The sequence below is a fragment of the Chiroxiphia lanceolata genome, chromosome 7 (assembly GCF_009829145.1).
Source record: "Chiroxiphia lanceolata isolate bChiLan1 chromosome 7, bChiLan1.pri, whole genome shotgun sequence".
NCBI classification, from domain to species: Eukaryota; Metazoa; Chordata; class Aves; order Passeriformes; family Pipridae; genus Chiroxiphia; species Chiroxiphia lanceolata.
Window position 1 is genome coordinate 16,226,300 of NC_045643.1, and position 26,922 is coordinate 16,253,221.

The 26,922-nt window shown below is 36.0% G+C and overlaps 1 protein-coding gene across 6 annotated transcripts in view; it reads right to left on the minus strand.

Moving 5' to 3' along the window:
- Positions 1 to 581: 581 nt before the first annotated feature.
- OSBPL6 (oxysterol binding protein like 6) overlaps positions 582 to 26,922 on the minus strand; it is an 89,592-nt gene continuing 63,251 nt past the window's right edge. For 4 of the 6 annotated variants that reach the window (XM_032693100.1, XM_032693098.1, XM_032693102.1 and 1 more), the window contains exons 6-25: positions 26,539 to 26,652; positions 26,252 to 26,416; positions 25,609 to 25,741; positions 25,071 to 25,174; positions 24,146 to 24,238; positions 19,272 to 19,346; positions 14,862 to 15,027; positions 13,771 to 13,901; positions 11,649 to 11,756; positions 9,304 to 9,441; positions 8,350 to 8,437; positions 7,899 to 8,152; positions 7,383 to 7,520; positions 6,975 to 7,038; positions 6,280 to 6,358; positions 5,094 to 5,238; positions 3,847 to 3,991; positions 2,683 to 2,809; positions 2,021 to 2,143; positions 582 to 1,073 (exon numbers count right to left, since the gene is read on the minus strand). In XM_032693100.1, the coding sequence (XP_032548991.1) occupies positions 965 to 1,073; positions 2,021 to 2,143; positions 2,683 to 2,809; positions 3,847 to 3,991; positions 5,094 to 5,238; positions 6,280 to 6,358; positions 6,975 to 7,038; positions 7,383 to 7,520; positions 7,899 to 8,152; positions 8,350 to 8,437; positions 9,304 to 9,441; positions 11,649 to 11,756; positions 13,771 to 13,901; positions 14,862 to 15,027; positions 19,272 to 19,346; positions 24,146 to 24,238; positions 25,071 to 25,174; positions 25,609 to 25,741; positions 26,252 to 26,416; positions 26,539 to 26,652 (2,499 nt within the window). In that variant the 3' untranslated portion in view covers positions 582 to 964. The remainder of the gene's footprint in view (positions 1,074 to 2,020; positions 2,144 to 2,682; positions 2,810 to 3,846; positions 3,992 to 5,093; positions 5,239 to 6,279; positions 6,359 to 6,974; positions 7,039 to 7,382; positions 7,521 to 7,898; positions 8,153 to 8,349; positions 8,438 to 9,303; positions 9,442 to 11,648; positions 11,757 to 13,770; positions 13,902 to 14,861; positions 15,028 to 19,271; positions 19,347 to 24,145; positions 24,239 to 25,070; positions 25,175 to 25,608; positions 25,742 to 26,251; positions 26,417 to 26,538; positions 26,653 to 26,922) is intronic. The other 2 variants (XM_032693103.1, XM_032693104.1) reach the window with 2 other exon arrangements.

Sequence of the window (26,922 nt, forward strand, 5' to 3'; positions counted from 1 at the left end):
TCTAATTGTATAAACAGTTATGGGAAAATGAGATTAACTGTGACATGTATGTCCAGCCAGTGCTAAAAGTGATGACTGCATCTCAGCATCAGTCATTTTAGAATACGAAGTTTCTGACTAGCAATTCATATGAATTTAGCAAAACTGTCTCAAATTCAACCAGCTAGGAGTTTCTTTTCAGTCTGATTATACAGTCAGCATCCCAAAGCTAAAGCATGTACAGTAGATCTCATTCCTCTGAAATACATTTAGATGTTTGGTTGTCTTTTGATTTTAAATAATGCAGCTCGTCCAATACTTTTATTATGATAAAATTCTAATGCTTTAAAAATCTGCCCTTCACATAAGCCTAAGCATAGATATTTTAAAATTACTTACTGTACATCTTCATATTTTGTTAAGGCATGAACAATGGTATATGAATGGGAACAGCTTCCAGAAAAGCATATCTTTTTGACAAAGGCCAGTCCAAGCACATCACATCAAAGGACTAACCTGAAGCCAGAAATGTCGGTGTTGTGACTCAAGAGTTTTTAACAAAAATAGTTGAAACAAAATGGATGTTTTTCTCTTTTTCTTCCTTTTTTTTTTTTTAATTTAAAGTGTATTACTCTTAATGTCTGTTTAAAGCACCGATTGCAGTCTTGCGCTTACCACCTCTTCTGAGTGACTTTGGATAACTCATCTGCTTCTTTTGTTCTGAATTTTCAGCATATGAAACTTTAAAAGGTTTTTGTTCCTTTTTTTTTCCTTTTTAAATGGCTGCTGCAAAATTAAAAAGATCCAGAAGTGGTCAGGGGCCTGGTCTAATGCACTTTCAAAAGTCCATTATAAAGATGAATATAAATGTGTATGATACGTTTTTTCCGTAGACCCACAAACCACGCTTAGCTATAAGAAACATATTGTGCATAGTTATTTTTTTTCTTCAGAGTGATATGTTTACTAGATCTACATTCTCAGTTTACCAGAGTACAGGAATGTCTACTTTACTAAAACCAGGATCCTTTCGCAGTTCCCAGTAGGTTTCATTGGTAACCCAGGCTTCTCTTTGATTAGCGTCGATAACTTTTCTGTAGAAAGGGAAAAAAAAAGAGAGGGAGATAGGGAAAAAAGTTTTGACCATAGATCTCTTCTCTTATGCAATGTAAAATCAAATTTCACACCTCTCTGATCTAACCAATATTAAATACGATTTCATATTTCTAAAGGACACAAGAACAGTCAGGGATTTAAAAACAAAAATCAACCTCTACCAATATAAAAAGTGGAAGATAGAGAAAACAGTCTGCAAACAGATTCCAAACCTGTTGTCTGATATGTGTGAAGAGGTCTTAGAGCCATATAAAATCTCTTTGGCTATTACAGATTCTGATTATGTGCAGGGGATCATTCAATAGATGTAAGCCTTTTACCATTTATTTTTTTTGTCTCCCCTGTATTTTGCTCACATTATACTACCACTGCATCAAGCACATTCAGTCTTTTCACTTTTGATTCTCCATGCTAAATATCAGGCTATTTGGTATGACTATCCCTTGTTTCAGAAGAATGCTGAATGAAAAACCAACAGACAAAAAAGCCCTTCCTTCAAAAATAAATAAACTTTAAGTGTATACACATACATTTATATATATACTTTTTAGACATATATATGCTCTATGTTGTTGTTCAGGCCACACATTACTTGGTTTATGCAATGACTTAAAAAAATAACCTAGGTAAATCTGAGATTTCAATATTATACTACTATGCCACTTCAAAGTTCAAAAACGTTGGCCAAGGGGTTCATTTGGCTTATATAGCTGTTGTCCATTGTGAGAAAGTGATCTTTCCATTAGGAAGCTTTAAACTATTTAAAAATTCTTCATGCAGAGATCAGGTCTCTAATTATGTTTCTTGAAACTGCAACTTTCCGAGCTTTCATGATTAACAGACTAGGTTGGTGGTAACTTTTGTAGTACTTTGTCCAGTTACATTATAGAAAACAGAGACGTATCACTCAAGTAAACAGACTCACTTAAAAAATTTGGGTACATATTCGATGCCATTTTCTTCCATGTACCGCCTCCGAGCTCTCTGAAGTTCCTCTATTCTTTGTTTCTCAGATGCTGCTGCTTCTATATTTCCTTCCTCCAGAAGCCTGTAGGAATAACAGCAGACCCTGTAGCAATCATTCAGCGTCGACTACAAGGGATTTTTTTAGCACCAATCATCACAAAAGGCAAGCAGAAGCCAAGTCTGCTGTCTGTGTTGTACCTACTTTCAGATCTAGTCTGAGATGTGACTTCCCAGCTACATGTGCCTGACCTATAGCCTAAGGCATACACTTTCCTCAGTAACTTTAGCATATCACAAATGCTAAAGTAGTATGAACTGAGAATTTGGAGGGAATTAGTGTTGCTTCCATTCATAGCAGGAGGGCATGACATTCAGAGCCTGTCTTTCAGCTTGTTAGGAGAAATCTGCCCCAAGATTGCACTATAGTTTTACCACTGAAGAAGCTTTCTACTTTAACTCAACTGGCTAAAGCAGAAATTTGATTGCAATACTGTCTTCTCTACTAGCAGAATTCTCCAAAGCTTAATTCAGACTGCAGTGAAGACATAGACAAAATTCAAGACTCAGTCAAACCCAGCCTTAAGCCCACCAAATATTAAGTGTATAAATAAGCATTCTTGCCTTTGATCTGGCCTGAAACGGGCATCTGTTGCAGGAAGAAGATCTTTCAATAAAGGATCTAATTCATTTAGCTCAATAGCAAACCTTGTGAAGCCATAATAACGTTCATAATTGGTTGGCATCGAGCCTGTATGCATATAAGAGAAAGAAAAAAACTTTTCAAGCTATTACTTTAAATATGCAAGAGATTCCTTTATTTATTAAATTTTAACAGAAAAAAATAATATATTTTACTACTACAATTAAAAAGCATCAAAACTAGGTGGAACAAAATTCACTAAATATTAATTTCAACTGCTTATCTGCAGAGGTTGTAATTACATGCTAATAGACTAAAAACTTTTATGATCTTCACTCCTTTTAAAATAAAAATTAATGTTTTCAAGATTTTCAAGTTAAAAGTAATTTGCTGTTCCCCAGAAAGTGGGCTTAACAAATATCTGTCTAAAACCTGACCTTAACTGATCTTTAGAGTTAATTTTGGAACTTACTGCTCACTCACAGACTGATTCCACTGTCCAACACCTTACTGCACTATCAGCAGTCAGAGCAGACATTGCAGAGAGCAGGGTGCAAAGCAGGGCTTAAAATACTACAGATACAGAGCAAGATTCAAAATACTAAGAATAGTGACAATTCCTGGATAATGCATGTATGAAAGATACATGCATGTACAAAAGATACAGATGCAAAGGATGATTCATTTAACCTCAGCGCCTCTAAGCAAGCAGTAAGGAAGTTGAAATTAGATCTTAAAATCATAGGTGCTTACCATCTCTGATGACCAATTCTTTAAGCTAATAAAACTAATAAAGACAACAAACTCAAACTCGTATTTGTTGAATCCAAGGGAGTTACCTCACTCTCTGTGAGAAGGCAGACTGGCCAGCCCAGACACCTGGTTTTTTTCTTAAGTTTATTCTTATGTTGATCCTAAGAATCCAGTCTGACCTGGAGTCAGACTGTGATGTAGAAGATTATGCCCTGTAAGAACACTTTCGTTTATCATTATTTTAAAGTCATGTAAGTTCTTGTTTATTTGTCTAGCCAGGAATTTTAATTTCTCTAGCGGTATTTTGTGTACTTCAAGTGAAGGCTAAAACAGCTTTACATAGTCTAGGTTTACCCCACAACACCTGCTGGAGTTTCTTATGAGCTTCCTACCTGGCCTCCATATGCATTTGGCTGAAGGTGCAACTCCACAGTAAAGGCCTTCATGCCACTTTCCAAAGAGACGATGAACCACTTTCCCTTCTTGATCTATCACAACACCCTGGACCTCATTTACATTTGAATTCCAGTAGTTCACCTGCAAGTTTAAGCAAAAATTACTAGTTCATGCTCTTTTTCACTCTACCCATTTTACCAATACACATACTGCATGAATCTTGCTATGTGGCACCCACTGTCCAAATTTTGTATCAGAACTGGGAACCAAGACTACCAAAATTCGAAAGTCAGATGATCTGAATATTAATTGATTTAATATACGAGAAACCTTGAATAATTTTCTACGTGGTTTTGGCATAAAAGGATTTAAATTATCTGCACATTTGGGAACTACATTGTCATTCACTAACCCAAATGCCACACAATTCTGCGAAAATGACACTTTGCCAGTCAGAGCTGGCTAACTCTCCTCTTCCTATATGAAGAAATACCCGTACCTGTAAGGAAATCCTCTGATGCGTGCCACGCACTACTGCTTGCAGCAAGGAAGACATTCAGCCAATATTATTTGTTATTTGTTTCTTTCTATTTCTCTTCTCTGTTTTGCTTTTCTTAGACACATTTATTTCTTACACCTTCATCTAAGAGCCAGTTGCCCGTTCTCAGAACATCAATCAAAACACAGATTTCAGATTTATGGCAACACTCCATTGCTAACACTGCGATGGTAGAGATGTCTTTTGTTGCAATATGAAGACAGACTTATTTTTAGGGAAAATAATTGATAGTAATGATAACATAGCTATACACAGTTCTATTTTTATATATGGTCATTGCCTTGATATTAAAATGCTATGAACCAAAGCAGCATTATTTAATCTAAAGAGATAAAATATTGACCAACAAATTCTAGTAAAGGCAGAAGTAAAATAGCACAGTAGCACACAGTGACTTCATGTTTTCATTGTGGTAATATAAAAAAAATTGACATTTGATTTTTAAGCTGAACCCAGGAACAGTATAGCACACAACTATACAGCAACGGAACACAATCCTATCAAACATTCAGTGGAACAGAATCATACCATTTGACATAGCATTTTCATTTGACAATTTACATATTTATGAAAACTGATAAGATAAAATGTGGAACGTGGATTTCAGGAATACTGAAGAACTGATGTATGCTTAAACTATGTAATTATATAAATACAGGATATGTATTAGGATCCATATGTTACCTTGACAAATGTGAGTTTACAAATACAAATACTGCTTTTTGTGTTTCTGATAGTTATCTCTCCATAGTGCTCTATCCATCTCCTTCCACTAAGAATATTATGTATGCAAGTAGTGACTTTGTTCCAGACGTAGTAGTCTCCGTACCTAAGAACAGATTAAAAACTAGTTGGTAACATCTATTAATCATGATCTTTACTGACAAAAAAGTAAAACATTGCTCCATTATTGTAAATATGAGACCATATTGCTCATAAATGTCTGCATACCTTACAGTAATGAAGTACTGCTTCTGGGTACATTATTAATCCTCCTTAGAGAAGCTCACCTAAGCTCCCGTGCAGAGAACTGCAGAATGGTGCTATGAACCACAAATCAAGACATTATGAACCTCTGAAGCCCTGCATGGAATATTCACTGTCCTCACAGTAAAGTGCTTTGGCCACAATTCCTCTAGGGGCAGGATGGTGTCTCACAGACCAACATATGGCTGAATTGAGGTTATAAGCTGACAATATAAATAAATCACAAACAGAACAAAATAAATACGAAAAGAAGATCAAGGAAAGGAAGGAAGCCAGGAGCACATTGGCGCATCATCCCTTTCTCTCTGTAACAACTATCCAGAGCCAGAGGATCTCTAACGTCAAACAAGAATAAAATGAGGGTATTATATTGTGCAAAGCACATTCTCTGTCAGAGCTTCAGAGTCTTACCTACAGTGAAACTACTACTTCTCACTACTCTGCCAACATCTGAAGAACATGCTTTAGTTTATCTACATTTTGAAAAAAGGACTTACATGGCCACTAGTGGTTGTTCTGACGGAACACTTAGCAACACTGAGAGCTTTAGGACAGTGCTAGCTGCTGACAGTCCTATATGGCAGCCTTGTTCACTACTGCACATATAAAACATGGGTTCGCTCTCCTGAAACATTTCTATCCCCCTCTCTTCATTGCTCTCTAGAGAGTTTGCATATTTTTCCTACAAAAAATGAAATGAATCTTCAGGCTCAAAAATGCTTCAGTAACTCCACCTGAACACTAAGGAGACATTTGAGCCAGGCACTAACCCTCACCAGTACAATTCATGGGATGTCTGTATACCTTTTCCCCCATATTCATAAGGCAGTTCAGATTAGATTCCAGCAAAGACTGTAAACAAAAGGAGAGGACAGTAGCTTACTTTGGAAGAGTCACATTCAAGGTTCCAACTGGCAGAATTTCCATTGATTTCCCCCAGAATTTGTTTTTCCATCTGATATCTGAGTATAATAGTGAAAGATTTAAAAAACTAAAATGACCAAAGTCTCCCCCTTGCAGTGATCAGTGTGACATGAGAGATGATCTGATCTGTGCTAGACCACCCGGTTCAAAATAGGACAGTAGATAGTATTAATGTGCCATGATAATACAAAAGAAAAAAAATACTAGAAAATTACATTAGGTCAGAAAAACTAAAGATAAGTTTAATTTTCTTCTAGGAATCATGTCTCTGCTACATTATTGTCAAATCCCTCATGAAGACATTCAATATAAATTAAAGGCATATGTCAATAAGTACAAGAAAAAAAAGAGTTATTTGTTCAAATGTGTAAAAAGAACTGCTTGCATTTATAAGAAATAGTAATTTCCTTGGTAAAAAGCTTTTAAACAGAAAAGTAAAAACAGACTGAAAATGACAAGGAAAGTTGTAACACATCTGCTCACTCTTAAGAATGAGAATTTGGAGTGAAATCAGAGCATCAGTTTATAATATGTTACTTCAAAAATAAGCAGAGAAATTTTGAGTAAGTTCCAAATGCAAATCTCAGCTTATACAGACAATGTTTTTACTTGACAATCAAAAAGGAGTTACACTTTTAAATTAAAAAAGTATACCTTGCCAAAACACAAAGTTCTTTGATTCACAGTGACAGGCCGAAATTGGAGGATGGTGGCTAACCTGGAAAACAGTTGTGCTGAGTTAAAAACATTTCATTTTCATTCCTAAGACAGTACAATTGTTATTGAAATATGAAAATACTAAATAGCCCTCACTCTTCATAGCCTGTGTGTCTATGAAAAGAGAGATAACTTAAATGTTTGTACTTAAGACAGTTCCTTGCGATTACTATAAAAACATATACCTTGTAGCATTTAATGAAACTCACTCATACTAACAATATTTATTTACTACTAAGAAAGCAAACCATTCTAACTAGAAATAAAAAATGATATTATTCTATAAAAATGAAGAAACCAAAATATAAATCTAAATGGGAATTTCCATCTAGAAAAAAGTTTTACCTGCTCTGAGAAAAATCTAAATCCTTTGTCTTCTCTAATACATTCATAAGTTTCTCCAAGCACAGGGTTAAATGGCTTGCTTCCTGCTCTAAAGTAGGTAGAGGCATAGCCTGACGCTGCAAAAGCAGCTATGAGAACCTGTGAAAATACAGACAAGCACGTGAGAATAGGCAGAGATTCTTGTGTACATGCCATTACTATATGGTATCACACAACTCAGTCTACCCAGACTGAAAACTGGATTAATGAAGCATGCCTGAGAATGAAGCCATGCATCCCAGCCAAAACTAGCATAAACTGTATTCCTTTTGTTGATATAATTTCTTTTTATTCATGGTCTCATTCAGTCTTTCAACAGCCTCTTAAAACTACAATTTGTACATGACACTGTTTTTCTACCTTTGACCAGGTCTGTTGTCTGCAAACAGAGAGAGCAAGAGAGGACCCTGCCTGGACCTCCACTCAACAACTCCCTTTTCAATACAGACAGAAGAAGTGCTACACTAAATTTATTACCATGCGTTCATAAGGGTCATCTGTTTCAGCAGCCTTGTCCAAGAGTTCACTGTACTCCAGCTCTTCACAAAGATGTTGCAAGGTATTCAGAGGTTCATTTAGCTCAACTGGCATGGATACTTTGGAAAGATCTTTGCCAATGTTATTTCTCAAAATATTCCACAGATTGATGTTACTGGTGTCAGGGCTGGGAGCTGGGAGACAAGTTCTCCGTCCATTTCTGAATGCACCTCCTGTTAGCTCACCATTAAGAACTGGGAAGGGAAAAAAATATTATCATAAGAAAGAACCAGATTAAGAAAAATAGACTTCTCCATCGAACCAATTCATTGCCAGAACAAGCAAGGCCAACTTCACTGTTTTCAGCTGAGTTGGTCTTGTACAGACATGCAGTAATTCTGGTACATGAACATAGCAAATGTAATTTTCCAAAGTTTGAAACACAGTATACTTTGCCGAGAAATGTTGTCTGCAACACTGGTGTTGTCCTCAGATATATTGTCGCTCACATCACTGATATAAGATTCATCATCAGAAGCCTAAAACATAAATAAAATATCAATTAACTCAAATACATATAAAATATACTGCCAAATTAGACAAAAATAGTAAACTGAAACACAAATATTCAAAGAAATAATCTTTACTCAATTAGAGCTTTTAACTAAATCAGCTGGATGTTTCAATCAGCCCATACTGCCGATGCACTAAAGGTGTCAAAAAAAATGCTACATTCTCCTCATGTTTCTGAATTTCTTACTATGAAGCCAAAACCAGACATTAAATTTGCAAAAGGTGGCTTCAAGTGAGATCAGAGATGGACAAAAAATTGACAACATAATGTGCTAGGGATGGAAGGTGAGAAGAGAGAGTCAGATTTGTGCTCTTTATAAAGAAGCAAACAATAAAATGCAGCTTCTGTTTCAGAAAAAAATTATATAAATATCAACCTATCATTTTGCAAAACAAGAATCACACTGGTGTTAGGACTGGTTTTAAGAATTGTTTTAAACAATAATTTTTTCCAGAAATACTACTTTTTTGTCTATTTCTCTCATTACAGAGATTAACTTTATGTGTATAGTAGAAGACTGTTGTTTGGGTTTTTCTTAAGAATATTTTAGAATCTAAATTTAGTTGACTGCATAGTCAGACATAACTGTTCCTGTCTATGTCATCCTTATGTGGAACTAGAAAGGACATGCACTGAATATAAGCTACTGACACAAATAACTTTCAACTCAGTTTTACACTTCAGGGAACATCTGCACCTCGTCACATGGTAGTCTCATGTTTATTTATCTACATCGTCTAAGTAACATTATATAAAAAAAAGTAATTCAGTAGTGGTAGCAATACCTAAATCTGTCCAACAGCAAAGCTGCAGCGTGGTGTCATAGCCTACCTCGTTTTCTGACGAGCTGGCAGATAAAAGCACTTCCTGTGCATCAAAGAACTCTGAAACAGATTCAGACATAGAGAGCCTGCTTTCATTAGAAACTTGCTGAGACAGTGGCAAACTGACATGAATTTGTTCACCTGTCTGTAAATAAAGCACAGAAAAGTAAAATTATTATTTCTAATATACAAGAAATATGCATAGAAAGTGTAAATCACCTGACTAATTTTTTTATGCCGAATATAAGCACAGAGAGTAAAGACAGCATTTTAGTAGTATTGTGTGTGTACCTAACAGATGAGACTGAGAATTACAAAACGAAGCGCATTTTAAACAGAGAGATACATGTCCTCATTCGAGGCCTGCTCAGTATCTACTGCTAAGTTTTAGTAGCATGAAATTGCAAATTTAATTCTCTACTGAAAGGAATGATTTTGTGGACAATAGCTGGATTGTGTCAGATAAGTTCAAACATAAAATTCAGATGAAAGGACACCTGGTTATAACAAATTACATCACTGGGATACAACCAAAATTTGAATATAAATTTTTATAAGGTCAAGGATTTATAAGTTACTTTCCAAATAAACGACCTGGTGAACCAGTTTAGTAACAATGTAATGTCTGAATATTTAGGAGGATGGGTATAATATATATTTGTATATGTATATATTTAAATAAATATGTATATATTTATTTCATGTTTGTACTCCAAATCTCATCTGAATTATGCCATTAACACTGACTCAATACTACTAAAGAGAACAAACTCTCTATGGCTGTCGCATTAAGGAAAATTAAGATTCTCTCCCTGTACCATTTTACGAAAGGATCTGCTGCTGTGGAAGGAAACAGGCTTCTGACTTAATCCCTTAATTTATACAGCATGTTGCTTCTGGGAGATAATACAGATGAAACCACTGAAGCCCTTCTAAATACAGTTAACTCTTCAGATTGCAACTCAATCCCCATTAATCTTATTCCAGATGTCCTGCATGTGGTTTTGTTGACATCTTAATCCGGTAGCATTATTCCATACAGTTACCTCAATATGCACTAAGAAAAAAAATCACAAAAACTCCCATAAACAAACCAAAAGGTCAAAACCCATTTCTTTTTCATTCGGACTTATAAGCTTGTAGATAGTTTGTGATGCTGGATGAATTACAATGAAAATAGAAGTAATTTCATTGTAATCTTCACAGGAAGTGATTAAAATTTTGAAGTTCTGTATAAGCTAGAGGGACTTGGAAAAATACACATGCCTCTACCTGAAAAAGATGCTTATGTGGGAATTATCTACACACTGCAAGATTATACATATACAAAACAATCAATAGAAGAACTGAATGAGAGATCTGGAAACCTCTTTGAAAAGCTCCTTCAGTCAGGCACACTTCTACCAATATAACAATGTACATCTGAAAAAGAAACAGCTAACCAACAAAAAATACAAAACAGAGGAGATGGCCATTGCCTAGAACTTCACTTCAGATTGCTGTGCTGTAGCACCACTTCACTTTTGTCTTCTGTTGCCTGTCTCCAACATGCTGGTTTCTTGGAAAAATTGTTTGCACGCTTTCAAAAAGCAAATTAACAAAAGTAATTTGAAACATATTTTAACCTTTCTTTCTTGTTGGGAGAAATAATTAGGAGACAAGAGTATGTTAATTGAAATGGCATATGCATAGAAAAAAATAGAAGAAATGACAGATCAAAACCATTTTGGTAAAATCAAGCAGAATGGTTGTCAAAGTAACCATATTAATTGTAATATATTACAGCTCATAAATTCAGATTTGTCATGAGGGAAGCTCACTGTTATTAATACAAATGTTCGCTAATCTGTTGAGCAAAACAAGAAAGACTAGATGTTGCAAGCATATTAGTGTAGTGCTTGGTTCATAGACTGAACCTTTTGACTTTAGCAGTACCACTCAAGATACTTACGAAATGTCAGATCCTTTAAGGAACTGCAAAATAAGGCCTTTAAATACTAAACTGTTCTATTGATTTGGCAAGAAACTGATATACAGAATTGGTTAGGTACTGTGTGTTACATTCAAATACAGTAAAACCTCACTAATTCCCACAGCCAACAATTAATATTCCAAAACTGGAGTCCTTCTCTCTTCCTCTAAAGAGATCAAGCTGAGTTCTTTCATAAGGTCTGACATATGCAAAACAAAAGACAGAAGTTTTATTTTATGTAAGGAAATATAACCTGATTTCTTCTACGAATGAACTTGCCAATCTGAAAAACTCTATTATTTGTCAGGTGTGTTTAAGTTATCAGTGAGAATTAGCAAGGTTTGTTTGTACTCTAAATCCATTAAAGGCCAAAGTCTTACCTCATCAGGACTAGGGATAATATTTACACTGACAACCTGATCACAAATAACAGATTCTGAATGTATTCTGTTCAAGCGACTCCTTAGTTCAGCATTCTGGTTGAGAGCCTTAAAATAAAAATTGCACATTTCATTTAAAATTAAAATGTAAGCATTAAAGACCAAAAAAAAAAGAAAAAAAAAAAGAAAAAATCTTCTTCCCCGCAATTTCCTAAGAATCACAGAACCTCCTTTCTTCCACTTATAGAGAGATACCTATTTTGAGATCCTCTCTAACATGATTTAATCTTTGGTTACTTTGCCTTCAGTGATTTTCAGGAAACACGGGGAACAGATGTTCTCCCACAGCGTAACACTGACATTCTACCTTAATTCTTTAGATAGTTCTTTGGTAGGTGTACTGGTGGGTTATGTACATTATGGAAATGGGGAGTGAATACAGCAAGAAAGAGTGAAACTGCAGAACAACAAACAGGAACTACCCACAAAATACCCAAAGAGGCAATTCTGGGCTTACAACTGTACAGCCCCTTCCAAATCAAGCTTGTCAGCACTTAGAGCCTGAAAACAGAAGTTGCTTCATTCCTGGTAAAATCAACACAAAATCATGCTCTGCCCATCCAGATCAATTTTATAGATTTGTTTTTGAGTACTTATTTCAAACTACTGATCCATTACAGTGTCACAAATACCAACAGAATTAGGCTGATATCTGCCATCTGCTGATTTTCCTCCTATTTTAAAGTCCGACCTAGATTATAAATTTGGGTGCACATTTACATGTTATCTGTTATTTGGAAAGATTCACACGCAAGATTCTGAAATCCAGAAAAAGATATGCTACATATCTAGAACATGAACTGGCTTAGCCTTAATATAGTCTCAGCACTGAGGACCACAGAAAAGAACAACAGAAAGACAGGCTGGTTTAGTAGGCAAAGACTTTATGATGAAGTAAGAATCTTGTTCTATCTCCCCATAGTGCAGACTCAGGAAGAAACTGCATGAATGTACTGAGACAAAGCAGGACCAAAGTAAAATAGGTAAATTTAAACTGTCACTAAACAGTTTAAATTACCCAATTTTGCTTTGTTCTGAAACAGTCTGGGCATGCTTAAAGTTGCCATCTACCAGGAAGGGAAGGTGATCACTTAACAGCAGCCTGGCAGTAGCTTCTTAAACTGCTCAAACCTGGTCATGAGACTGGACAATCCGAGCCACAGTCAATTTTCCATTTATTCTCCATTAACACTATGAACTAATGTGTGACAGTGACTTCTAAACTAACACTGCAGGCCAGGACCTAGAAGAAAACCTGTTTCCTTTTTTTTAATACAAGATACTAATAAATCCCCACAGGTCCTAGTTTAATTACCAGAAATGGTTATCCTTACCTCTTGTCCTTAACCCTTTTTTATTACAACACACAGTAATCAGTCTGCATAACATGATATGCATCTGTATCTATATCTACAAAAAAGTTTGTCTTTAAACCTCTGCTCATATTCTTGCAGATGCAGTCCTCCATACAGATCCAGCAAAAGCTTTTATGCTTCATTGACAATGAATTAAAAAATTTGAGCTATTTTGTAACTTGAGGACTTGTTGTTGCTTTACTTCTTCTCTCCCACTAAAGCAAATTGTAATTTTTCCTTTAGCTTAAGTGGGAGAGATGCTGGACAGTAAGAGGCATGTATCTGGAAATCCAATTTACCCATGATTATCTTGTAACCCAAGATTCCTTGTGCAGTTAGAGACACAGACATATAAAACAAATCTGACAACATACAGTCAACATTTAAAACTTAATTATGAAAACAAGAATATCTCCTTGGCTGTGCTGGAAATAGCTCCAGGAAAGATATCTAGCATTTGTATAAAAAGATTTGGTGCTCTTTCTTTACTTTGGAAAATCGTAACAGATACATGCTTACACAAACAAATTATATCCTTTACCTCCAAATGCACTGAGGTTAGAGCAATGTCATAACAGAACACATCATAGTTCTAGTCAAGAACTTGGCTTTTTCTTGGCTCCTTTTACCTCAGGAAATGGCTAAAATACAAAAGAAATAGTGCATCTGGCAAGCTAGATGTGCTCAAAATGAAATTAATAACATACCTGAGAGAGGGACTGTCTGAGGTGTGCTATTTGAGCATTGTGGCCTGTAAGATCCTGCTCTGAAACAATCTGCTTAAGCTTCTCCTTCTCTATAGCTATGCTGTTAAAGGCAGACTTCAAAAGAGAATGCACTAAGCAAAAAGAGAAAAATAAAACAAGTGTTTTCTTGGCTACAGAAATCACATTGACATCTATTACAATATTTCAGCAATAAAGACAGTGAGTGAGACTTCCATCCCACAATTATGGACACTTGAAACAAGGATCTGAACTTCAAGTATTCCATGCCAAATTAAGTACAAACACTTACAGCTTGTGATTGTAATGTGCATACTGTATGTTCACACATAAGTCACCTGGGAATATTCTTGGTACTGAACATATGGAAAGGTGCATGTTTGGTAAAACTGTTTCCAATGTGTGTTCTTTTCTTTCTGTTCTTTATTTGTATGTTTTAGAAAAACAGAAAAATCAGTTCTGCTAAGACTTAATATTGCACTAATAAAGAGGAATACTTGGTCTTTAAACAGCTTTTAAACTTTTTTAAGATGTCAGTCTCACATTTTTTCTGTGCTTTTTATATAACAGATAGTAAACTGATAACAAACCCTTTTAAAAATAGTATTTTTCAGTTTGTAGGAGCATTCATTTACTGACAATAAAAGGGAATTTCTAAAGTACATTCCCTTACATTTTCCATTGTTTCCACTGACATAAAAAATATTGCACAAAAATGAATTGCACAACATTATGTGTAGCAGTGACCTTCTGATTCATCTTTGGGGAGAAAGAAAACATTTTATTGAGAAAGAAAATGGTTGCAAGTTCAGTCACATATTTACAGGATGCATAAAGTAGTTCAGAAGACCTGTAAAACAATCTCACATCAGACAGAGAGTTTACCTATCTCTATATTTATGACATTTGTGGAAAATATAACACATTGCCTTTATGTAAGCCACCTGACCAGTTAAAAATTCTTACACATTATCATTTAATGCAGATGAATGCCCTGGTCATAACTAAGTGAAGGCAATAAAGAAACACAACAGAGAAGCACATTACAGGAAAGGCTTGACATTTCCAGTTACCTTTTTGTGCCATCAAGCAGAATTCTTCTTGAAGCTTCATGTACTCAGCAGAGCACTCCAGTGGGTCTGCTACATGGCTTGGGGGAGCCTGAAACTCAATGTCTGCACAAAGGTTGGGATTGGATGAATGCAATCGAATGGGTGACATTGTAGCACTGAAAGGGACCTACAGCAAGAAACGGTGAAGAAATATTGTATAAGGTATAATCAAACTTTTGACTCTGTTGAAGCAAAATATAAATTTCTTCTGAAAAGACTTAGTTCAAAATGTGAAGAACATGGTGAGAGTGAACATGTAACTTCTTACTCTCTTAAATCTCAACACAGTTGATGCAGAATTCTCTTGAAGTTTTTCACTGTAACAGACAAAAGGCGACCTAAATACAAAGCTAACAGCTAATGATGGAGCATTTAAATTCTAATGTTTCAAAAATGGACAATTTCCTAATGCTTAGAAGATTACTGGAAAATTGAACCATGAGACATGCTCCTTTATATTTGAACATCTGAGAGCACATGTAGATGACAGTTGTTACAATACCAACATTTGAAGTATGCAAGTTCCTCCACAGACCTAGAAACAGGACATAACATTATCAAATATATCACTGAAGTTTTTCAAAACTACTGGTAAATCTTTAGCTGAAACTCATTGTAACGGCAACTATGAAGACGGAACAAGCATACAGTCTATTTTCTTTCAGACTAAACAAATAAACAACAACAACAAATAAAATGAAAAATCCACCTGATTTTCGTTTAAAGCGCATGAACCATAAATAAATGCAGAGAGATATGGTTTAGTAAGATGGAGTAAAGAATTTAGTTTATTATCACTTCCACTTCTCTTTCTCCTATAGTTTCAGGTACAGTAACAAAACAAGAATTTCTAAGTTACATATATATGTATCGTGTAGTGAGCAGCTACCTGTATGCTACATATGCAGTATATGGCTACCACTGTTACATACGTGATGTGTGTGTGAGTATATGCTGTATTTTATTTTAATGTTACCGTTTACACACATTTGTATGAAAATCAGGCCAAGAACCCAATTTTCAAATGTAAATGCAAAGGAAAGGCATGCAGAACTAAATTCTGTTACTTAAACTTTAAGCACTGTTTAACATAGTAAGCACTGTTTAACACATTAAATCTAATTCATTTCATCATATTGATCAAATATCAAGAATTTTCACACTGCAGCCCAATGTAATTAATCAAATATGAATAATGAGGCCAAAATATAAAATGGCTCTTCCAAGGCATGATAAAGAGCAGCAGACAACAAAAAAAGTCATATTACTGAGAATTTTTATCCACAGATTAGTTCTATACTGCCATCAGTGGTTGAACTTGGTACCTTGTTATCTGATTAGACTGGGGAATGGTTTTATCAATCCCTTCCTGTAAAAGCTGTATATGTTTTAGATTTCTGATTCTCCAATGTAATCCTCAAAATCCTGTGGGATCTATTCACCACGGCATTCATGAGCATATTCTGTGAAATACCATTTTCCACTCTGTTCTTCCTCAATTTCCAGATATATATAGCATATAAAACATTAGCTTTGTGGCACCTATCCAATATAAGGTTTACTCCTTCTCTCGTGTATTTTGTGTTCTAGTTATATCAACAAAGTAGGTAGTTTTTACTGGACCTCATTTTAGCCTCATATCAAGAAGATTTCATTAACAGGAGATGTATAGAATAAATTCCTTCCATTTGTACTGGATATTTAACCCACTATCTTCTTTGCAAGCACCAGACTGCCTCTTTTAAGAGCCCAGGAAAACTAGGTTAACAGAATACTGTGGCTAAACTTAGGTTAATTTCAGATTTCCTTTAAAAAACTTTTCCTCTTCTTAAATCGGAGAGCGTGTTCCAGAACCTTCTGATGGGGAGCACTGCAAAGGTTCATCTGCTCCAGGTGGCTCCAGGAGGGCAGAGTAGCTCTGATATCGCTGTGTGTGTGGAGCATGTACCTAACCCTTCAGACCATCCAGAAGGCAGGAAAGAAGCTGATCCCAGCTATAATGCAGGAGCTTGAGGGAGAGTCCCCACAGCCCCATGTGCCTGTGGGGATGGGTCAGGCTGCCCCAGACCCACACAGACTAGCAGAGCTGCAGGCAGGCTGCCCACACATGGTGGGGGGCTCTTAGTCACTCTGTGATGAATCTGGCTGAAGAGATCTGCTTTAGATTCATCATTTCTGCCTCATACCTCAGCTGGGCAGGCTGAAAAGGACTCTTTCTGAAGTGAGGTTTACTGGAAAAAAATAATTTATCTCCTAGAAGCAGAATTTACATGTTCTACAAGTACTGTCACACTACGTGCAAGAAATATACATTCACATGACAGAGATAAGTAGCTGCCTTGCTGACTGCTTTAAATGCAAGCACCAAAAATACTGAACTACTGATTGACATGAACTCTCCTCATATGCATCTTTTAGAAAAGTTTCCAACTTACTTTCTATAACAGATGAAAAAACCCACATTAAACAAAAATTTTCATTCTCTTGCATAGGCAAGAGTACAAAAAACACTGCCAACGTATTTCTCTTACCCTTCTTCCCTTGCACTGACTTGTTTTCTCTCTATATTAATGGTGACTTGACTCTTACTTTATAACACATTCACATTTTGGTTGTTTTTTATTGTTGTTGTTTTGAAAGTTTTTAAAAAAATATTTAGCCTCTTGATGCATGACTACAGTTTCCTTCATACACACTCTTCCAGACATGACCTCAGATGAACCTTGTCCTAACTTCCTGCTTTATGCCAGAGGCGTAATACCCACTCATCCATCACCTTCTTCAGAATTATGTTTTAATGTAGGAACAGACTGTTCCTGGTGGAGTGGGTTGTAAGGAAAATGTCCTCTTTCTGCTGTGCATTTAACTGTGTCCCTTGGTCTATGCACACAGAGAGATGAGAGAGAGACTGGGAGAGACGAGCACTTTGCTGCATCAGCCAGGAAGAACACGCCATGGCCACAAACACTGTAACAGCTGCAGAGTCATTTTGGTGCCTCTAGTCTTCCTTCCTCCTGCACTTTTTCCAGTTACTCCAAGACCTCCTTCAACTGGTCCTCACTTCAGCTGCAGGTAACAACTCAGCAATTCCCTATACTCTTAATGCCTTCCAATCAAAGTCCAGTTGTATTTGTCCACTGAAGCACTCTTCAGGTAAGGAGTACAACCCTTACCAATGCTGTTTAACTACTGCTGAACCTACTGGTTAGAGCCTCCCACCAACTCAGTTGCTCAGCCAAGTAAATCGGGAATCAGGCTGATTTCTCTGCTATGCAGGGAGACTGATGAAGTCAAAATAGCAATCCATTACTGCACAGAGCGTTCAGCATCAACTGATTAGGGAGGAATAAACTTAGATGAGTTAATCTGGAAACTGGAGAAACACTGATTTCTCGCATGCTTTTTAGGAGGGCATAGCAGTAACTGAGTTTGCAGTTCAGGTAGCAGAAGCTCAAGACAGGCTTAAGCAGAGACTATGTCTGATCTAGGGGATTTTAGCTATGGCCTGGAACAGCAGACCCTGGAGTACTTCAGCCTGGTGATGATATTCACCGCTTGGGCTTGATAAGAGATATGCATTTAAAGCTCGTTTCAATCTTTGGCTGCACAGAGTCTTCCCTATCTAGCTGCTGTACTATTTAGTTGATGGATTAGTACTAATGTCTATACTGTGCATTCCTAATGAGTATTTTCTTAATAAAGCAGCAGCTGAAGATATACTTTGGATGCTAATTTGATTTCACAAACAGGACTTCCCCCACCTAATGCCCAGTCCCTGTATTGATTTCATAGCTCCATACTTTCTGTCAAAGACTTAGAGAATTAGGAAAACCAAATACAGGTGCAAAGACTTAGAGAATTAGGAAAACCAATACTACTGAAGTAGTAATATGACTTTTTGGGATTATGGAATGTAAACAGAAAGTGTCTCAAAAGAAAAGGCTAACCTTTATTACTTATAAAATTAATAAAATTTTATAATTCCATGGCTGTTCATAACAAATCTCCTTGGTTCTGCTGTCTTGCTATAGGCTGTCACAACAATCTTCAGCAGAATTTGATCATTGTTTTATACTATTTTAGAGTATATAGCAGAGTATGTCAAAGACATGTTCAAATAGGGCAGGGCCTGAGTCAAACTGTCACTTGCACTTGCATAAAGGAGGAGGGACATGTACCATGTAAACAAGCTCAGACCCACATTTATGGAAATAATTTCTGTTGGGCCTGACCATTCCTAAGGAACTCAGCTAAAAGTGGGTAGCACAGACACCTCCAAAAAGTGCAAGAAACATTTTCATAAGCTTATCACAATCAAGTTATACCGCTTCCCATCTTTAGAGCTATCCCTTGATTTTTAAATCCACTCACTGTTGTAGCCACTGCAGCTGCCAGTCTCTGCCGGCGTCGTGTTGTGCTGAACTGGCCCTTCGGTGCCGGCCCTTCCTGACAGTGAATGCAAGAAGAGAAGGAAGTAGAAAAAGAGAAGGGAAGGGGTGATGGGACACAGGAAAATGAAAGGTGATCAGAAAAGGGAGAGGGAGAGTCTTTAAGTGGGTTTCAATTTTGTTAACTCTTATGGCCTACCCATGTTGAGGATATATCACGTGATTTCAGTTGTGTATGCCAGAGACATAAAAAGCTCAATACTTCACTAAAATTATCTGTGGATGAGTTGGACTGCAGTGCACTCACTAAGACTACAAAAAAAATCTATTAGCATTGCCATTCAGAGTCATAAGGCAATAATGGAATAAGAAAACAAAAAGGATGCTATGGCATGACAGAAAAAGAAACAAAACCCAAACTCCTTCTGGGGGTCACTAGACCATCTAGAAGATGAATTCTGAAAGAGATCACTTTGCATTAGTGGAAGTGCATAAACTGTGGTCACTGAAGATGCATGCATCTCAATGGTAGAACTTTTCAGTGTGTATGTTATATAGTGAGCTTGCTTATGTAAACATTCCTATGCATAGCGCTAGCATTTCCACATCCATCCTTGAGTTTACTGACTCATTTTCTCCACATATCACTTTTTTGAGTTCCAGCTACTTTTCCCATACATTATTGCAGACTTGGCCTCTGAAGCAATGCAAAAACTCAGATAAAGCAGCAGAAATGAAAACTAAGTATTCCAACAGCTACTTTGTTTTCTGTATGCCTAACTTGTACCTCATCCTGCTTAATTTCACTTTTATTTTCTTAAGAAAATTCATCATGGTAGATTAAAGTCAAGCAAGTAATTATCTAATGCAGAGAAGCTCCACACCCATCATAAAGTCATTCTATTTAACCTCTAGTCAAAATGTCATTATTTTGAAGTCATTTTAAGATTTTGGAAGACTAGAAAATACACCTTTCTGCTTTTAGAAAACAATTCTCAATTCCTTTACCTTTTTATTCCTCTATATCTTCACCTATAGCCACTTCAGGATTTTTAGATCTAAATACATTTTTGCTTTTTCTGAAAGCTGCCTGGGCACCATATAAATAACAGTGGTATAGATTGGACACATGGACACATGCTAAAGAACAGGATACTGTATTTCAGTTATTAACTGAACTGTCTTGCTTCTCTAACATTCCCACTGGTAGGGTTGCTGCATCTGAGAATAGCCTAACACTTCACCCTCTGGCTGATACTAGTGGCAATGCTACTGACAAGTGGAAGAGTTGTCTAATTATCACAGTAAGAGAAGACTTCAGGTGTAGTATATAACTCTGACATTAAAAAAACATCTACATAACCTCTAAAATACTGAGTATAAACTTCATTAAGCAGAGAACACATCGTAAGCATAATGTAAAGGTCTTTGTCTAGGTCTATGCCTATCTTGTGAATAAGAGTTTGGAAGAATATTCTTGTTTAAATAATAGGGACATATATATGTACAGAGAGAGAGAGAGATGTACTAATATATATACATGCAAGATTATGAATGTAGGTATATTATTAAAATGGTGACAGTGAGCTTTACAGAACCACATGCTCTTCTCAACACGATAGAAAGTGAGGTCATAATCTGAGTTACAATATAAAGAAATACTTATTTAATGAAAAAAGCAGTAACCTAGTCTGGATCTGGTTTCAGCTCTGAGCTGAAAGCCTCAGTAGAACAAGATGACTTTTCAGGTTAATCCATACTATACAGTTCTCTATTAAACTACTCTCCCTGGGGGAAAAAAAAAGCAAAATGAAAAATAAAATTAGTCTTGGAACTTCACAACTTTGAGCTTTTGAGGGAAACAAAACCAGTTTATTTGATTACTTTTCAGTAATGTTTTTTTTTCTTCCTTTGAATATGTTTAGGCTGCCATGAGAATCATAACTTAGTCTTTTACTCAAAGGGAAAGAAATGAAAAAAAAAAACAAAACGAAACCCCAAAATTCAGTTTTTGTACAAAAGTATCATTTGTAAAATTAATTAATACAGGTCAAATAACTTGTTGTTGCAGGCCATTTTCATAAGATTTTAAATAGGGTTTTTTAAACCAAAATAAACTTCCTTCATAAAAGCAATCTTTATTCATAGAAGCAATTCATGCATTACTCCTCAGTAATTACTCTTCAGCCTGTAAAGCAAGCTGTTAATTCTAAACTATTTACTAAAAACAATTCTAAATCCCCAAACCTGCAAACACGTGCTATGCTCAATTTTACATCAGGGAGTACCTCCACTCTAGTCACTGGGATTAGCTGTGTGAGCAAATTCAACTGCACACAGAACCGGTATATTTACTTGGTAATTATATATTTCTAAGAAACAAATCAAGCAGCTGTTCTTACAAGAAAAAATATATTTTAAATACATTATATGCCTAGCATTCATACTGCAGAATATGCTAGCAAGAATACAACGAAAGCTATCTTATTAACAAAAAATGGTAACAAGTACAATACAAAATCTAGATGGGAAAATTCTCTCCTTGCATCTTACACAGTGGATGCCGAGCCTGTAAAAATTACTCCCTCGTTCCCCATTACACACAAAGAACACACCTGTACATAAAGCTCCCTAATTTTTATGCTCCCCAGAAGGGTGGCTCTCAACATCATACTATCAGAGGATCTTTGATGGTAGTTAACAACTGCTCATTCTAAAAAAAAATGGTGTAAATACTACAAATGGAATTAACATTGCAACTAGCTTAAAATTAGTATGTTACTATTAGCATTATTCCCTACAACTAATGAGATGTATGGAGACATGGGGAAAGTAACACAACAACAGAAATTTTCTTTGTACCAAATGTCAACCATTTAATAGCAATTAATGTGTAAGCACCATGAAGAAATGTTCACAAATTAGACAAAATGATTCTCAGTAGTGGATATCCTGATAAACAGTTTATAGAAAGTCTTGAAAAAATGACCTATGAGGGAGGTCAATGAAGGTAGAAGGAAATGGGAGTTAAAGGGCACCTAGGCATCAGAGGAAATCCATATTTTAGTGGAATGGCAACACAAAACAAATTAGGAATAACACAATGAATCAGAGTAAGGCCATCTTTCTACAGATCACAGCTTTAGACCATTCATGAGACAGGACAGCCCTTGGAAGAATAAATAATGCGTTGAGCCCATTAAACTAGGCAAGACAATGAAGAAGCCATAAAGGATTCTTCATCTTTCATATAATTTAAAACAATTTTATTATTTCTGTTTCACTACAAATTAATTTATAAGTCAGTCAACAATAACTTAATGCTTTGCTCTAAAAAAATAAATTTCACATATCCAGCATTAATCTTGCCAGGAACTCATGTTGACCCAAGTTAGGCAGAGTTCATATCAACGCAGAAGGAACAGACAGACCCGTGTCAAGCAGTACTATGCACACAAACTCTCTTACATGAACCTGCAAACCACCTGTATTCGAAAATTTCAGGAGCTGAGGCACAATTCCTACCAAAGCACAAACAGCAGTTTGAGAGTCAGGTGCCAATGACAGAAGTCCAGACCAGTGTTACTTTAGTAAGGTTTAGGCAACACAAGAATGCCTTATTATTCACTATGACCCATCACAGATCATCATAAATTGACTGCTTTCATCATTTTTGTGGATAGGACTTCTCTGAGACCACTGTGGCACGAAAGAAGAACACGCAGTGGTGACTCTGACTCTTTACAGGCACCGAGTACTTGCAGGCATTTTCCTGATATTTTTATTTGCCTGTGTTATTCAGCAGCAGGGAAGAGCAGTGATCCTTCAATTGCAGGTAATAGTACATGACATCAATCACCAAAACTCCTTTGTTAATAAATCTTTTTAATCCTAAGAGATGCTTCCTTGTTCAATCTATTATGATTTGTCAAAGTATAATAGGTAGAAAGAAAAATCCCCTACAAGAGCTACAGTGAGAAGGCTGATGCAACTACAATTTCTTCTTTCCTTAAGATTATTGATCTTAAAAAAAGTTACAGAAAACTCCTTACTGTGCCTCTAGGGGACATATTATAAGCTTTCAAAGTTTGCATGAATTTCCAGGTATTTTAATGAATCAAAAGTTGCTAACATTTATTTATTCAGTAGCAGACATCACAGTGGTGAGTGTTAGCTCCCAAAGCCAATTGAATACAGTCTTCATTATCAGTTGCTCAGCTATAAAAAAGATTAGCTTCTGGATCAGACCTTGAAACACACAACTGCCTCCAACAAAACACAAGGCAGCAATACATGCACATTACGCTTATTGCTATGCTTTTACCTTTCAGCTCTAAGGAAGGGTGGAGTAAATTCTTTCTTCACAGAATTTATTCTTTGGTTATTCAGTTTGCTCCCTTACAGCCTTTTCCATAAGAGAAGGCTTGTGAAAATACTTATTATTGGTAATATTCCTTGGTAATAAGTCTTGACAAAGACAACTCGCGTGCTTAATATTTCATTCAGGTTTTCCGATTTTAGCTTGATGTCATCTGTTCAGCTGCCCTTCTTTGCAAGTTTGATACAGAATAACAGTATACCCATGTGGTGCGTGTCTATTGCATTTTATGCACCTTGATCGACTAATATTCAGATCCCTCTCCTTTCCCTAGATGGCAATGTTTTCATTTGAATGAAAGTAAAATCAATACTTTTCTCACTATTTCTCTAGGTTTTGAACAACAAACTGAGATTTGAGTTACTTCATCAGAAACATGAGACAGCACATTGACTTCCTACTTCCAGCTAATATATCATTTCACAATTAGAAGTTAATCTAAAAGTACGGTGAAAAGTAAAACATTGTTCATTCAGTACCTGAAGTTGAATTTTTGCATCTTTGCTGACACTTTTTGTTCTCCATCGTCTTGTGACCCGCTTGTCTTTCTTTGAAATATCTACACAGTTAGCCTACATTACACAAATAGTTAAAGCAACAAAGTACTATTAAGTTAATACAAGCAACATAGACAATACAGCAAGTTAGTAAAGAATTGTAGCATTAGACATTTACAAATTAGAAAGTAAGGAGAAGAATGCTGCTGCCGGGGCCCAAAACTGCAGCAGTGATCAGCCGTAGCTATCCTGACACTTTTGTAAACATATCATATAGTTGGTTCATTTAGCAAAACGACTGGTACACTTTTTTCACGGGTGCACAATATTTAGGACCCGATCTTGAAATCCTCATGGATTTCTTCTGTGGTACTACTCAGACATGTGTGTACTCAAGAGGATTCAGTGAAAAAGGAGGAAAGTATTTATGATTTAGGATGTGCTGTTGCTTTCTGTCAAGAGGAAAACTCACCCTGAACTGGGAAACAGTCCAAAACTTGGGACCTTTGTACTATGCCCTCTTTTCTAGAGCATGCAACTTCGTCTTTGAGGGTGTTTGGGTCTCCAATCCTTAAAAAACTTAAAATGTTATCTTACTCGGCATAACAAAAACTCCTTAAGTACAATTACAATTTATACATGTATTCTACTGTAACAGTTCTCAGTTTTGTTTTGCAATAATTGTTTGATTTGTCCTATTTAACTCAAATAATAAATACATCTTAACTAATTTTTATACTTGAAACAGTATTACACATTCTTAAAATAAACATATAAGATAAAAATTTCACCCAAGATTCACAATGATTTCAGAAAAGCATTCTGATTTAACAGACATCATCTCTATATTTCCCTTAACACAAGAACAAATGTTTCAGTGTAATGATATATGTTCAAGCATATTTACCTGCATGTCTGTGAAATTTGGTGCTGACTGAGTTCTCTGTAGTATTTCTAAATTTTGAAGAAGTTTACTGAGTTCCACAAGGTTAGACTGACAATGAGCAAGATCTAACAGACATAAAATAAAAATATATTAGGTGTTTCAGTTCAGACATATTTTTTTTGCCATTCTTAGCATGTTATTGCATTATAGAAGTTAAAAGTCCAAATCCCTTGTAGTAAGGTATCTAAATAAAAATTTTATTTTTAGAGATGTTGAACACATTATTTCTACAGGAATCAGCACCAAGTCTGGATCTCAAAAGTTGATCATATTTGAACAATGACATCCATTAAAAATAACACAGATTAATTAAGATAAATTTTAAAAGTGACATCTCAAAATATGCAAAGTTCCCACCACAAGCATCTAATTATCTGAAGACCTACTTCACGTGCATGTAAAGTTGTAACTTAAGCACTTTACGGACTTGACTCTTCCTTATTATGTATCAACAAGAAGTTTTGGTGAAAAAACAAGGCATGAAAAGGTAAAGTCTAACCTTCTGCACATCTGTCCATTTCTTCAGAGTCCTGTAACCAGGCTGCTACTTTACTCTGACCAGTAGTGCAGGTGACAGGAAGGCTGTTACTGCAAGGTATAGGAGACTGCCAGGGGTAGTTATTTTGTTGCACCTAAAGCATAACAAAATGCTTAAATTTACTGCTGCTATGCTGCTTTGCCAGTGTAATCACCACACTATTGCAGAACAGAAATCAAAATATGCACTGTGCTTTCAGTGACATCCGCGATTTGGTTTATAGTTCCCCAAGATGCAGATTTTTCTGAATAGGAGAACCAAACTAAGAACCTCACAAGTGAACTGTGTTTGCTAACCACTGGTTAGAAAAGCTGTTGCTTAAGAAGAACATTATCAATCAGCAAAGAGACAGGTCTCTATCTGGTGACAAAGGCAAGTGCAAACTGTATAGATGGTGAATTCTTTGCAAGATCTCTACAGCAGCCCATTAATGAAGGCTGCAGTAAGGCTGAATTAGATGGTATTTCAGCAGCACACACTGACAGCTTTTTGCTGGCCATAGGTCCCCACAGTGGAAGCTCCTGTTCTATCAGCATTATAAGAAGAGCCCACTGAAACTCCACATGAGCAAGCCACGAGTTTTCAACAACAGAACACAACACACCTTTCCATCTGACACATTAGCAGCTGGTGAAGACTCTGTAGTAGATGCTGAAGGGAATATATGAAAGCTGGCATCTCGCGGAGACCTCACAATCTCGTTCTGACGGTACAACCGGTGGTGGCGTAATTTTGAAACCCATGCATCAAATGAATCCTGTGACTTCACCTGGAAAAAAATTTACTGTCAACAAAGCATGCAAAATACTACTTTTCTGCACAATCTTTTACAATTTCATTTATTTATATTCTACTGGGGATGAAAAAATAATACATATTTGAACTTTTTACCTTGAGGTGATAGATGTGTTCTTCTGTGTCAAGATCTATTCTACGAGCCTTTTTTTTTATAGACATGACTGATAAACCAACATCAATGCTCCCATGGACTTTTCCTTTCTGTATCTAAAAATAAAAAAAATTGCGGTAAGAATTTGGAAGTATCACGCACTTCACAGAAGAATATCTGGTGATGAAATGGTTTCCCATTCGATAAACATTTTAACACAAAGCCTTACTAAAAAAAAAGCTGAACTCAAACTAAACACTTACTACATTTATAGTCAGAGAAAAGTATCTCAGAAGAAATGCTCAATGCAAAGCCAGCTTCAAAGTTTAAGTGTGTTGGTTCACAAAAGTACACAGGTACAGGTCAGTAAGAAACAGAGACTATTA